This window comes from Suncus etruscus, chromosome 3 (genome assembly GCF_024139225.1).
Source record: "Suncus etruscus isolate mSunEtr1 chromosome 3, mSunEtr1.pri.cur, whole genome shotgun sequence".
NCBI classification, from domain to species: Eukaryota; Metazoa; Chordata; class Mammalia; order Eulipotyphla; family Soricidae; genus Suncus; species Suncus etruscus.
The window spans coordinates 77,890,857-77,906,457 of record NC_064850.1 but is presented as its reverse complement, the minus strand read 5'-3'; the positions used below and the strand labels follow the sequence as shown (position 1 = coordinate 77,906,457).

At 37.1% G+C, this 15,601-nt stretch overlaps 1 protein-coding gene and 1 non-coding gene across 2 annotated transcripts; both read right to left on the bottom strand.

The window, feature by feature from the left end:
• Positions 1-1,762: 1,762 nt before the first annotated feature.
• LOC126004911 (U6 spliceosomal RNA) lies at positions 1,763-1,865 on the bottom strand. Its single transcript, XR_007494129.1, has one exon. It is a non-coding gene; the product is annotated as a U6 spliceosomal RNA (small nuclear RNA).
• A 12,706-nt stretch (positions 1,866-14,571) lies between these two features.
• Positions 14,572-15,219, bottom strand: LOC126004368 (E3 ubiquitin-protein ligase TRIM52-like). The gene has a single exon (XM_049770810.1). The coding sequence runs from the start codon at positions 15,217-15,219 to the stop codon at positions 14,572-14,574; it is 648 nt and encodes a 215-aa protein (XP_049626767.1).
• Positions 15,220-15,601: the final 382 nt, after the last annotated feature.

The window sequence follows — 15,601 nt, the reverse complement described above, 5'->3', positions numbered from 1 at the left end:
CTGAGAGAATAACTAGGTGGTTGACCTTTTTCGGGTCATCAGAATTAAATACCATCAAGAATAAGAAATCTCCCAAACAAGCTGCACAATTGTTGAACAGACATAGGACTATTTGGGAGTTTTAACAAAGACTTTTATTTATTTATTTATTTATTTATTTATTTATTTATTTATTTATTTATTTATTTATTTATTTATTTATTTATTTTGCCCAACTCTTTCTTTCTTGCAAAATATTTGGTGTTTCAAAGCCAACAGTTAAAAAAAAAGCCTCAGAGCATCAAACATGCCAAGATAAAGTACTGGTAGAAAACCACTGAATAACAACTTACAAAAGCCAATAAATGCAAGAGGGGAAGTAGGTATGGGTCAGAATGTCACCTTCTACAGGATATGCTAGGGTGAGTCAGCGATTCCAGCTGCAGTTCCAGTACAGCAACCTGCATAAGTCCTAGCCTTCCCCTATCTCTATCTGTTGAGTCCTGCCCTAATAACTCTGGTCATGTATTTGAAAATGTCTAGGGTGTATGCAGTGTAATGACCTTCCTTTATCTCTTTTAAAGGTTTTTTGTTCATCTTTTATTATATATAATGAATCAAAGCCACAGTGTTGAGGTTTCTCAAGGGATAAAAAGTTAATATGAGAGCCGGTAAGACAAAAAAATTTCTGTTTGTCCCAGCTCAAATATCACTAGTCGGTAGAAGTTGACAAAAGTGTAGCATAAGTGTGTTGAACCTTGCTCTGAGCACAGGGAAAGGACCCTGGACTATCTGAATTGGTCAAAGCTGCCAGAAATAGCTTTGGAAACTAAAATGTGGCTTTTTTGCAACCCTGTGGATAGCCCCACCCCTATGCAGAAAAGTGTCAGCATTATCAATGCAAATTCAGTGAAGATTTCAGGGAGATGTTTTTATGCCTTTGAGTTCTGTGTTTAGTAACACCAGAGTTACCCGAGGTTTATTAATTTGGGGGCCCACACTTGACTGTTGTCAGGTTTACTCCTGCATCTGTGCTCAGGAGACACTCCAGATAACGTTCAGCAGACCCTGCACAGAGCCTGGGACAGAACTGGGGTCAGCTGTGTGCAAAGCAAGTGCCTTAATTCCTGTCCTATTTCTCAGGCAACTTCAAGGGTTTTGAAGTCCCTAAAGGTGGGCTCATTTTTCTATACAAATAACCAAAAGCTTAAATTTGATAAGTGCCTTAGTAGAAAGATTAGTTAAATCCAGATAGGGTTCATTGAAATTGTCCTTTTTTCCCCCTTTCTGATTAAAAATAAAATAAAAATGAGATGATTTTGTAGGAATGTAAACTCGTGGGTCATAGGCACTGCCCCTGCATGATGATGGCAACACTATGCCAAGTGAGTACTCTTCTCTAGTTTCTATCTCTCCTCTCATCTATGTTTCTTCTGACTATTCAGCTTTTTTATTTTTAAAACTGGAACATTTCCTGTTAGTGGTCACATTTAATTATTTGCCATGTATTTCAATTAAAAAAACATGCTTAGTAAGTTAACGTACATTGCTTTCCAAACCAGATTTATTATTTTAAAAAAGGAAGACCAATTATATATAAAAATAATTTTGTTTGTTTATTCAGGCAACACTTTGCAGTGCTCAGGGGCTACTCCTGGATCAGAAATTGCTTCTGGCAGGCATGAGTGACCATATGGGATGCTGGGGATCAAACCTAGGTCAGCAAGGAAAACGCCCTACCTGCTGTGCTATCACTCCTACCCCCCAAAATAGTTCCTTTTTTTTAAGTATGGAATGCTTCAGGAATCTGCATGTCATCCTTGCACATAGGACCATGCTAATCTTCTCTTTATCTTGCAGAAGCAAGCACCTAAAATAGTTATTCTTAAGCAAAAATTTAGCATTGTCTATAGGTACATAAACATCAAGCTAAAAACTTTAAATTGTCTAAATTCCAAGCTCAGTTTGGTTTTCTGGGTTCAGAAATCCAGGAGCGTACTTCATGGACTTGAAATTCAGATATCACAGTCACCAAGAATATCTGTACTTAACCTGGCTAATCAATGCAAGAGTCCCTAGACAAGTAACTTTTTGATGCTAAGGATCTGCCAGAACTCTACCCTCTGTACTATTGCTCTAGCCCCTCGTCACATTTTTGAGTTCAGCTGTGGAGCTGGGCCATTTCTTTCGGAAAATGATGGTTATGACTTTGGGATGCTGTGCCTTTAGGTAGGAAGGAGAATCTGCCTGCCCCATTTCAGGAAGGTCCCAGAGACCTAGATCAATCTCCCTGGAAAAAGAAGTCTCAGTTTAAATGCTGCCTTCTGAAGCAGTCTTGAACACTTACATATCTCCACATTCCTGAAATATTTCTTAGTCCCTATTATGGAGGTGTTTCCACATTCACCATACTCCTTTACTGACAGCTCTAAGTCAGGGGCTTTGCTGGTGAATACAAGTGGTAGGGTTTGATGATAAGCAGAGGTTAAAGACTTATTTTGAAATTGATTTTCTTTCTGTTTTCAAAATGATTCAAATTGAAGATCATATATAATATCATTCCTTTATTCACACTGACTTTGATGATAAAAGGCACACACACTTATCATGAAGAGAATCAGGCAACTGTGGGTTGGATTGAACCTCCTTTCTGTTTCATAGAGTGTCAAAGAAATACATATTTCATTCACCTCGTAGATAAAATCTTTTCAAAACTAGAGCCTTTCTAGAAAATTAAATCAGCTAGTTTTTGAAAGTTTCTTAGGGAAGCTGTGAAAAAAAAAACCAACATTTTTTCCATTGTAATGATACTCTACAAGTTAGTTCTGAATATATATTTAAGTAATTTAAGACATTCGAAAGACTTCCAACCCCTGTTTTTTGTCAAGTAATTTTAGTAAATTTTATTAAAGCACCATTATTTAGAAAATACTCATAGCTGAGTTTTAAACATACTATGTTCTAGCATCAATCCGGTTAGGTGTCACCAGGGTCTTCAGTACCCTCTCACCCTCCTCCTGCTATTTTTTCTTTTACTTTTTTTTGGGGGGGCCACACCCAGTGATACTCAAGTGTTACTCTTGGCTATGAGCTCAAAAATTGCTCCTGGCTGTGGGACCATATAGGATTCCGGGGATCGAACCCTGAGTCAGCGGCATGCAAGGCAAATGCTCTATCACCGTGCTATTACCCTGGTCCTCTATTTTATTTTATTTTTAATAAAGTAGATGATGCTAATATTAAAACAAAATTTTTGAGATATTTTGCACGTGGGCTTTAGCCTCACAGAAATAACATAAATATCATCAAAATGTCTTAACAGAAAGTAAATATCATTATTAATGTAATGAGGTTCAAATATAGATTGGTTTCTGGTATGTACAGCCAGTGAACTCAATAGCATCTTTTTTTTTACCTTTTATTTAAACACTGTGCTTATAAAGTTGTTCATTATTATTAATAGCATCTTTAAATATACAGAGTTTTCCACTTTTTTCCATTCTGTGCCTGCACATATTAGTTCTGTCTGTAGTTCTAATATGCTGTCAAGTGATAGGCCTGCTTTTAGAAGGTATTTGTTAAGTCTGTTTCCAGAATTTTACTCTGGTCTATGTGTCTTTTCTCTTACCAATAATACTAAAGTGTATTGATTATTATAGTGTATTGTGTAGGGTGTATTGTATTATATATTAGCATATATTGAATATTATATATATATATTACTATGCCATAATACATCTTGAAGTTAGGAAATATGAGTTTGTCATCTTTTATTATTATTATTTATTATTTTTTTGTGTGTGGTTTTTGGGTCACACCCAGCAGTGCTCAGGGGTTATTCCTGGCTCCATGCTCAGAAATTGCTCCTGGCAGACATGGGGGACCATATGGGACACCGGGATTCGAACCAATGACCTTCTGCATGAAAGGCAAACGCCTTACCTCCATACTATCTCTCCGGCCCCATCTTTTATTTTTTTAAAAAAATGTTTTTGTTGTAGACATATTTAATTCTAGGAATCTGGTCACTTCCCCTGATAGGGTACAGCATATTAGGGATACATATAATACATATATGCATAATAAGGATACATAATAGGATACATAATAGTGAAAATTAGGGACTGAAAGGTAGACTAAATTTTGAATATTCAAATAACAGTTTGCTCTATATCCCACCTTTTTCCCCTTCATGGAAAATTCTGTCTTTTGTTCTTTCATATCTCAGCTGGTGAAAATATGCTTCATTTTGCCCAAGTTGAATGATCATAGATGTTCATATAAACACAAATTTTTATTGCTCCTTCTGTGAGGAGAAACTAAAATAAAAATGAATGATAAGAAGCTGGAGGTGGTTGTGCTGGATGCTATTGGTTCTGCTGCTGGCATGCTTAAAAAATAAAACAATTTTATATTTCAGATGAACATTCATAGGTAATTAATCTGACAGAATAGAGGGCATGTTTATATTCAACAGTGTGATGTTATCATAGCATTTAAAAATGTCCTATGAATGTAATGTACTTTGGTGAATTGCTAGGATAAAAACCTTTGAGGATAAAAGAGAAAATTTATTGCCAATACTAATTTTACTTTTTTGAGTATTTTGGGCCCACACCTACGGGAGCTCAGTGATTATTTGTGGCTCTGTGCTCAGAGATCACTCCTGATAGTGGGAACCATATAAGATATTAGTAATGGAATATGGTTAGTCATATGCAAGACAAGAATCTTGATAGCTATACTATACTATCTTTGCTCCCAATTTTGCCTGCATTATACCAAATATGTAAGCTTCCAAAGCAATTTACATAGTGTTTGCTTATAATTTAAAACTTTGGTACAGAAGTCACTTCTAACTGTCAAGAAATAAAGCCATTTCGCATACTTGGAATTAAAAATTGCTTTATTAAAAGATTGCAGCTAAGCATAGAATCAAAGTTTAATTTAAAGGGCTAGGCTGTGATCTCTTGAGAATTGGAGATTCATACTATACTTCCTGTTCTGCTTCATGATATTAGAGTGTGGCTTCCCATGGGATGGAAAAGACTGGCTTTTATTAGAAAACTATAGTTGAATGCAATGTTTGTTGATTATTTCTAGTATGGTCAGAAGTTTTGCTAACAAATACTTCTTTTACCTTAAGCCATCTTAACATAGTATGTGTAGAATAACCTTTCAGATATGTTTTTTGCATAAAACTTGATAAATAATAACTACTACATCTTCAAATATCATATTATTCAATTGACAGTGATAAACACAACTGTCTCACATTTGTACGAAAGAATGTGTAAAAAGGTAAATAAATAGAAGGCCAGATCAAACGCCAAAAAACTCTAGGATCTATCTTTTAGTTTAGAAAAAAAATCCCCATTTTTTTCTTTCCAGATTAATTTCTATGCCAGTACCTTACATACGCCAGTATGTTTTACATACCGGTACATAAACATTTACTTAAATTTAAGATTATGCCACAGTTTAGAAGAAACTGTGAAATTCCATCTTCTTGGGCTCAGCTGCTTACTAAGAAATTGAATGTTTTATAATAGTTTAGATCTTAAGTGTTTTTATTCAAGAATCTTCAACTAGTGTTTGATACTATTATAAAAACTTCTAAACTTTCCAATATGCTTGAAGCATTGTATTACCATGTTTGACTTTTGTTCTTGTTTTTTTTGTTTCTTGTTTTTTTGTTTTGGGGCCACAACTGGTGATGCTCATTCAGAAATCGCTCTTGGCTTGGGAGACCATCTGGGATGCTGGGGTATCGAACCACGGTCAGTCCTAGATTAGTATGTGCAAGGCAAATAATGCCTTACCACTTGCACCACCTCTCCAGCCCACCATGTTTGACTTTTAAAATATTTTCTCCCATATACTTTATTTTTGTTTGTTTTGTTTTGGGGTGTTGGGATAGGAGTGATACCTGGCAGTTCACAGGACTTACTATTGGCTCTATGCTCAGGGATCGCTCTTCGTTATGTTCAGGGGACCATATTCAGTGCTATGTATTGAACCCTGCAAGCCAGCCACATGCAAGGCAAGAGTATTATCTCTGTGCTATCTGGCTGTCTACTGAGTAATTTGAATACCCTCCAAGTTTCCTTACCCCACTGTTGTTTACCATCCTGGTAAAAAATCTGAAGCCTGTTCCCAGTGTCCCTGAGTTTTTGAGACTTTTTTCCAAACTAGTTCAAGGAGATATCTATACCTTTTACATCACAAGATCACAGAAACCACATCTGGAATACCACTGCTTATCAGACTTAACTTTTTAGAGATGTTTAGCTTATCTGAGAAAGCAACTTGGCAATTAGGGACAAGGGTGAAATAAAAAGTATAATTAACAATTTGGCTTCAATCTATTCCCTGAGTGCTATATCCCTGGCACTGTACTATAGTTTACATATCTTAGTTCATTTTATCTTTACATGGGAATAGGTATTATTTACCCTTGACATATTTGGAAGGTAAAGAAAATTGACCAGCTTAACAAAGAAAAGTTGAACCTACTCTAAATATACATATAGGCAGGGATGTCTTCTTAATCTTCAGTAAATTTGTTGAAAGAATAAACATGGGCTGGAGCCATAGCACAGTGAAAAGGCATTTGCCTTGCAAGTGGCAGACCCAGGACGGACCTGGGTTCCATTTCCAGTATCTCATATGGACCTCCAAACCTGCCAGGAGAGATTTCTGAGCACAGAGGCAGGAGTAATCCCTGGGTGCCACCAAATACGGCCCAAAGAGAAAAAATAAACGTAACAAAGGCTGCACTGGAGCTAGTACAGCTAGTACAGTGTTATGATGCTTGCCTTGCATGCAGCCAACCTGGATTCCAGTCCTAAGCACCACCAGGAAGGATTCCTGAATGAAGAGCCAGGATCACCAGGGGGTGGCTTGAGCATCGCCAGTTGCGGCCCCCAAACAAAAATACAACCAAAAATAAATTTTAAACATAATTTTTAAAAAGACAACTAATTTGAGAAAAAAACAAAATGATCAAAACGGGTTTTATGAACCTTAGAGTCTATTCTCTTATTCCTTTTCATTGTATTCTACCATATCTTCATAGAACCAAAGAGTATCCTTCAGGCATTTCTTTGGCACTATAGGCAATCACTGGTTTCACTTCTTAGTGGGGAAGCTATAGGGTAAGATCTGTTGCATCTGTTAGGCTGCATTTGTTAACTCTGGGTTTTGATTTTATCTGAGCCATCTCTAGATGTTTGCTCTAAAAATCTTTAAATTTAGCAGCTTTTGAATCTCTTAGGGAACAGAGTAAAGTGGGATTCTAAGTACAGGGAAACCGGTTGGTGATGCAAGTAAACAGAAAACAAAAGACTTAGTCCTGAAATTTGTAATACACCAGTTCCCACAAACTTTTGAAATGGCATGAAACCACTAATTTTCATTTCATGTGCAACTGCAATTTGCCAATGATTCTCTCAACTTGATGGAAAATAGGGGTGGAAGGAGATGGGCAAATCACATTGTACAAATAAAAGCATTAACATCTGGTAAGGTGAATCATACTATTTTTTCCAAACCAAGGGATCAAGCATCAAGTGGGCAGAAATGATATCAACAATAACAGTGATAATAACAATTTGTAGATCAAGGAGACACTATTTGTGATGTTACTGATAGATTGAGAGAACAAAAGTGCCACAGTGTTTATTTCTGTTCCAGATTTCTGTACACTCATTGGCAACTTCTAACTCTTCTCCTGATAATTTATTAGAAGAGAAATGTGGGGATTTACTGGGAATTCACTGAGCTTCCTTACTAAGGCAAAAGCTGGTGATGAGTGTGACAAAGAAGGGGAAAATGTCTTGCATCAGAAGGGTGTTGTGACTTTGGCTTGGGGAAAGCTGTAAATGAAACAAAACTGGCTACAAGTTCATGTTCAGGCTGCAAGAAGCTAGCTGTTGGCCTGGAAAAATATAAGTGCAGTGTTTCAATTTGTACTTTTCCAACTTAGTTTTATGTTTAAAATAAATTCATTAAGTTTCCTAAATAGAACCCATGACAACTAATTTTATGCTCCAGAAAAGCATTATGAAATGTGCCCTCAAGCTACCATTTTCTTCATATGTGTCTTATTAGTTAATTTTACTATTAATTTACTTTCATGGTAGCTCATTTTAGTCATAATTGTGCTGTGCTTGAAATTGAACTGAGGGCCTTATGCAAGACAAACTCTACTGCTCTGCTTATTCTTGATTTTTAAAGAGCTTTTTATGTTTGTTTTTTGTTTTGGGGCCACACTTGGCGGTACTCAGGGGTTACTCTTGACATGTGCTCAAAAATCTCTCCTGGCAGACTTGGGAGACCATTTGGGATGCCAAGAATGGAACCCTGGTTCATCCCGGGTTGGTTCCCTGCAAGGCAAATGCCCTATCACTGTGATACCATTTCAGGCTCCTAAATAGCTTTTCTTACTAAGATTTTTTTTACTGCTAAAGTTAAAGCAGCATGGATGATGTTAAGAAATTTATAGACACAAATATCGTGGAGAATATTATGCTGAGCTAAATGAGTCAGAGGAAGAGGGGCAGACGTAGCAATGAGTGTATTCATTTTGGTATATATATATATAAAAGATAGTATGATATTACTACCCAAAGCAATAGACACAAGGGCCAGGAGGACCAGTCCATGGTAGGAAACTTGCCAAAAATAGAGGGGTAGTACAGTTAGGGCAGAAACAGTCAATCAATGTCACTATGACATTGATAGTTGGAAATAATCACTCTGGACAAGATTGGATGCTGAAAGGATATAAAGTGATAAGCATGATACTTCTTCAGCAACAGTATTGAAAACTACAATGTTTAAAGGGAAAATACAGGGTGGGGGAGAGAGAGAGAGAGAGAGAGAGAGAGAGAGAGAGAGAGAGAGAGAGAGAGAAATGAAAGAAGAGGAAAAATATTCCAGAGACAGGAAGTGAGGAGGATGGGGGAAGGGTGGGTGGGAAAATGGGGACATTGGTGGTGGGAAATATGCATAATAATATGAATAAGGGTGTATGATTAAGAATTATGAGCAAACGTGTTGCTTAAATGAAGATATTTAAAAAATGAAGATTATGAGCAATTTTGTAACGATTTCACTGTGATTCAATTAAATTTTATTATTTTTTATTATTTATTAAATTGTATAAACATGTTTTGTAGTTGCATAATTAAACATGTAGGTATTACTCTTAATTTTGGCTATTCAGGAAACACTCTGGAGCCATATTTTATGGGCTACCTACTTTCCTCTGCTACTCAGCTCCTTCTGTACAATGTGGGATACATATTCCTTGCATTAGTTAATATAAATTGTATTCTAAATTCACAGCTGTAATAATGATGGTGGTTATAATAGAGGTTCTGTGAGGCTGATGTCTTTCAAAAGTTAAAACTACTAACCTCGCTGCATAATGGATAAAAATATACCTTCAGTATAGAGAATAAAGTGAAGAGAAGGTCTCCTAAACCTCTAGGTTTTGCTGATTAAGTAGCACAAGATGTTGAAAATTTCACTGGTTTTTAGACAATTTTTTTATACATATATACAAATATATATATTTCACCTTCAAACACAATAATTACATATGCAATCACTTATTAAGCATATATTTTCTTACATTTTAAAATAATCTTATATTTATCCTTTCTTGAGTTCAAATGCATTTTTCTGTACTATAATTTTAAGTGCATTTTGCATGTAAAAACATTGTCATAGTTCAAAAAAGTACAAAAATGATAAAAAATAGATGCCACCTAAATTAATTTGCATTTACTGTCTTATATATACTTCTCCATTTATTTTCAACACTTTTCTATCTCAATTAATTTTAATTTTATATGAATATATTTATTTTTAATATAAGTAAATGTGTATATATTTAATGCATAAATTATATGTTTATCATTTATCCTTTATTATTAACATTGCTTTCAGAGATTTTTTAAAAATGCCTTGAGTATTTTGTTGGGGCTGATACAAAACTTTTTCCCTCGTAAGATATATGAAAAAATTCTTATAATGGCTTAAAGCATTATAATTTGTGGAATGAGTTAGTAAGTAAAGTAGACTTGAGAGTTAAAATTAAAAAATGTTTTATGTGATATGTTCTATTATTCAACTTGCTGAAAGTCTCTGTGGAGAAAGAAAATAAAGGCATCCAATTGTCTCTTAACTTTTGGTCAGCCCTCACTTCTTGCTATTCCTACTACCTCATTCATCTTAAAATCTTTCCTAACTTATTTTTAAAACTTAGAAGAAAAACATTTATTCAGATGATGTGATAACCATGTCACAGTTCTCTTCATTGTGGAAGACATGAAAGCTGCAACACTGTTTTCTACCCATAGCTGGAGAGATCAAAATTAAGAGTAATAATACAACTTTAAAATGTAAGGAAAAACATAATAAAGCCCTGCCATCTATTTAGATATTTCATGTCCAAATTTCTGGAAGGTCTCACCAAATTTTGCACACATATCTCTTCAGTTCTTCCACTGAGGACTGAACATCTATGTGAAAAACATTCTTCTGAAAACCTACTAATTTTAAGAACAAGTTCAAGAACATATAGACCCCAAGTAGTCCTGAATATTTTCCCCCTTAAAAAATAACTCATGACTATGGTCTTCTAAAGACTGGTTAAGAAAGTTAAGGCAGAGCCATTGTGACTTTCTATGCTCTGCTTGGCTGGACCTTGAACCATACAGCCCAGAAGTTCCCTGAGGGCACTTCTTCAGAGGTGAGCTGTCCCCGCCCACCAAGAGCAGAGCCAGAAGAGTGCAGCTGCTCCACTGTGTGGCCGTACATATCTCCTGGCCAATGAACCCTGGCACAACATGAAGAAAACACCAAACGATAAGCAGGAAAATGGGGAAACAATGCAGGTTAACACCATGCATAGAGAATAAAGATGGCAACTATGATGATCTAAAAGGTCAAACCACATATTTAGCCTATCAGATAAGGAGTTTATAGAAAAAATATGGAGGATGTTCATAGAAGTCAAAGAAAACATGAATCAAGCTGAATGAACCACAAATAAAAATTAAGAGGATATAAAAATAGAAATAAAAAAACTCCAAACTGAAATAGCAGGCCTGAAAAACTTGGTAGGTGAAATGAAAACCTCACTGGAAAGCTTCTCCAACTGAGTAATAGCAGGTGAGGATTGAATCAGTGAGCTGAAAGATGAGATATATAACAACTCCAAAAAATAAAGAGAGAGATTGGAGGGGCTGAAATCATTGCTCAAGCGGTAAGGCATCTGCCTTGCTTGCACTAGCCTAAGATGAGCCACGGTTTGATACCCTGGTTCCCCCAGATGGTTCCCCCAAGCCAGGAGCGATTTCTGAGTGCATAGCCAGGAGTAATCCCTGAGCATCACCAGGTGTGGCTCAACAACAACAAAACAAATTAGAAAAGAAACTTAACACAATCAGACAATGAAAAATTCCTTAAATAATGTGAACAGATGAAAATAGAAGTCTTTGATAAACTACAGAAACAGCAGAAGAATCATTAGAGTCCCAGAAATGTAAAAAAAAATTCACAGAAAGAATCAACAGTGAAGGACATCATTGCAGAGAAACTCCCAGAACTAAAGATTGCTTTCAACTAAATACTGCATGACTGAAGATTACCTGAAGAAAAGCACTCCAAGACACAATCTAGTCACAATGATGAATCCCAAAGATAGAAATAGAAAACTAAAAGTAGCAAAATCAAAAGGGAAATTACATTCAAAGGAGCATCCTTAAGATTTACAGCAGCCCTATCACAAGAAACCCTCAAGGCCAGAAAGCAGTAGTTGAATAGAGTGACAAAACTCAATGAAATGAATGCTGCACCTAGAATACTGCTCCCAGACAGACTTACATTTAAGTTTGAAGGAAGTATACATAGCTTTATGGATAAACAGCTCGGATATTTTACAGACTCAAACCAGCCTTAAAAGAAAAACTGAAAGTTCTACTTTAAGACAATACAGATCAAGACAATCACCAAACTCCTAGATAAAGATGACACTAAATACCATGACAATTATCTCTCTTAATGTCAATGGACTAAATGTACCACAATTTAAGAGACAAAGAATGGCAAAATGGATCAAAAAGCTGAATCCAACAGAAGTACATCTAAATAGTCAAACAGACTCAAAATCAAATGATGTAGGACAATCATCCAAGCAAACAATGCCTGTAAAAAATAAGAGTGGCCATATTAATATCAGATGACAAAAACTTTAGATTTAGAAAAGTTATAAGAAACAAAGATGGATATTTTGTAGTAATCAAGGGATATATACAACAGGAAGAAATCACACTCCTAAATATGTACACTCCCAATGAAGGACCAACAAAATATTTAATATAATTGTTAACAAATATTAAAAAAGACATCAATAGCAACACAATAATGGTGGGAGACATCAACACTTCTCTGTCACCCATTGATAGGTCAACCAGGCTAAAACCCAACAAGTATATACTAATAATGGAATACTAGTATATATTAGTAATGTAACAAAGTGGCCTAGTAGATATATAGAGGGCATTCCATACCCAGAAAGCTAAATATACAGTCTTCTCCAATGTATAGGGGTCATTCTCCAGGATAGACCACATGCTATGCAAAAAACATGCCATATAAAATCAAAAGAATAGAAATTGTATGGGCTAACTTCATAGAACACAATGCATTGAAATTAGAAGTCAACTACAAAGGAACACAGAAGAAATACTTTAACACCTGGAAATTAAACAGCTCACTACTGAACAACCAATGGGTCAGAGATGAAATCAAAGAGGGACTCAAACGATTCCTGGAAACAAACACAAATGAAGACACAAATTATCAGAATTTGTGGGACACAGCAAAAGCAATACTAAGGAAAATTTATAGCTTAGCAAGCATATATCAGGAAGTAGGGGCCTACATAAATAGCTTAATCACAAAGCTTATAGAATTAGAAAAGAATTGACAAAATGAACCCAAAATATGTAGGCAGAAGGAAATGACAAGGCTTAGAGCAGAAATCAATGAATTGTAAATCAATAAAACAATCCAAAAGATTAAAAGCAAAAGTTGATTCTTTAAAAAAAAATAAACCACTAGTAAAAGTCACAAAGAATGGGAGAGAGAGAAACTTAAGAAACTGGATTAGAAATGAACAGGGGAGATCACTACTAATACTGCAAAGATTCAAAGGACAACCAGAGACTACTTTGAGAAGCTCTATGCCACAAAACTAGAAAACCTGGAAGAAATGGATAAATTCTTGAACTCTTACAATCTTCCACAGTTGAATCAGGATGATCTATCTAGCTCATCTAAATAGACTCATAACTATTGAGGAAATTAAAATGGTAATCAAAATCTTCCCAAAAACAAAAGTCCAGGCTCAGATGGATTCACTAAAAAATTCTTTCAAATCTTTCAAGAGGAAATACTACCAATCATATTCAGGCTCTTTTAGGAAATTTAAGAAACAGAAAAACTACCAAATAGTTTTTATGAAGCTAACAAAATCCTAATACCAAAACTTAACAGAGATGCTACTAAGAAAGAAAACTACAGACCAGCATCCATATAGACTTGAGTATTCAGAGAATGTACCCCAGACGCATAACCAATTAATTTTTGATAAAGGGTCAAGAAAAGCAAAATGGACCAAGAAAAGCCTTTTCAACAAGTGGTGCCTTGACAACTGGTCAGCCACATGCAAAAAAGGAAACTCGAACCTCCATCTAACATCATGCCTAAAGAAAAAATCCAAATGGATTAAAGACCTTGATAACAGACCCAGAACCTTAATATAGGGGTCTCAAACTCAATTTACCTGGGGGTCACAGGAGGCAAAGTCGAGGTGATTCTTGAGTGCAAAGTCAGTAGTAAGCCTTGAACATTGGGGGGTGTGACCCAAACAACTAAAACAAAACAAAACAAAAAAAGATTTCTCTAGGGTAGGGCCACAAAATGTTGTACAGAGTGCCATAAACAGCCCCACAGGCCGCGAGTTTGAGACCCCTGAAAGATTTCTAAAGGCATCTTCAAGAAGCAGCAGCACTATCCAAACAAGTGGAAGCAGAGATAAACAGATAGGACTACATTAAGATGAGAAGCTTCTGTATCTCAAAGGAAATAGTGATGAGGATATAAAAGCTACCTACAGAATGGATGAAATTATTCACCCAATGCCCATAGATAATTGGCTAATATCTAAGATATACAATGTACTGACAGATCTCAACAAGAAAAAAAAATTTAACCCCATCAAAAAATGGGAGAAGAAATGAAGACATTTCCTCAAAGAAGAAATACATGAAAGCACATGAAAAAGGGCTCTACATCACTAATCATTAGGGAGATGCAAATCAAAACAACAATGAGGTACCATATTATATCCCCAGATTAGTAGATTCATCTCAACTGATTAAGTAGAAAGATGAGTAGATGTTTTATTGTAAATGTTAAAAGTTTAGATTGCTTAATCGTCATTTGACTTAAAATTATGCAGAAGATGTAGACATTCTGGAATTCCTCCATGTCTTCTCTAAATGGTGGCAGCACTCAGAATGCAAGGTTGCACCCATTTTTTTCGTTTTTCTCCTTGGCTTCGTGCTCCACTTCCTCCAGAGGCACCACACTGTGCTGTTTGTGACTTCGGGACTCCCGGCACACCACGCAGATGGCCTCCTTGTCCACTTCGCAGTAGAGCTTCAAGACCTCCTGGTGCTTGGGGCAGATGCCCTGACTGGGGACAGGTTCCATCTGGCGGATGACTTGCACCATGTTGGCCAGTTGCCAATTGGGGCGGAAGCTGCTGTGTGAAAAGCTTTGGCGACACTGGGGACAGGTGAACGTGTGTCGAGGGGTGGAAGGTGGCAGCAGCTGGATGTCAGGGTACAGCACCTCATCTTTGTCCTCGTAGTGGTCTGGGACGACTTCCACTTCGGGGACCACTTCTGCTTCTGGGTAGACCTTGATGCACAGGTCAAGTGTGGAACCCCCGAAATAATAGTCCTGCTCGGAACCACGGATGGAGATGTCCCAGCCTTCTGAGGTGCTGCCCATAGTGTTTGTGGTCACCTCCTCCGTCCAGTCCTCCTCTGCCCAGTCCTCCTCCTCCTCCTCTTCCTCTTCTTCCTCCTCCTCCTCGTGAGGAGGATGCCAAGAACCACGGATGGAGATGTCCCAGCCTTCTGCAGTGCTGCCCATAGTAGTGTTTGTGGCCACCTCCTCCGTCCAGCCCTCCTCTGCCCAGTCCTCCTCCTCTTCCCCCTCCTCTTCCTCATCCTCCACCACTTCCTCCTCATCATGAGGATGCCAGGGACCAAGGATGGAGATGTCCCAGCAGCCTTCTGCAGTACCGCCCATGTTTGTGGCCTCTTCCTCCTCCTCCTCTTCCTCCTCCTCCTCCTCCTCTTCCTCCTCCAATTCCTCCTCCAAGTCCTCCTCTGCCCAGTCCTCCTCCACCCAGTCCTCCTCCTCCTCTAGCTCCTGCTCTTGCTCCTCCTCCAGCTCCTGCTCCTCCTCCTCTTTCTTTATCCACAGTTGGGTCACACAGCCACGACAGAAGTTGTGGCCGCAGTCGATGGAC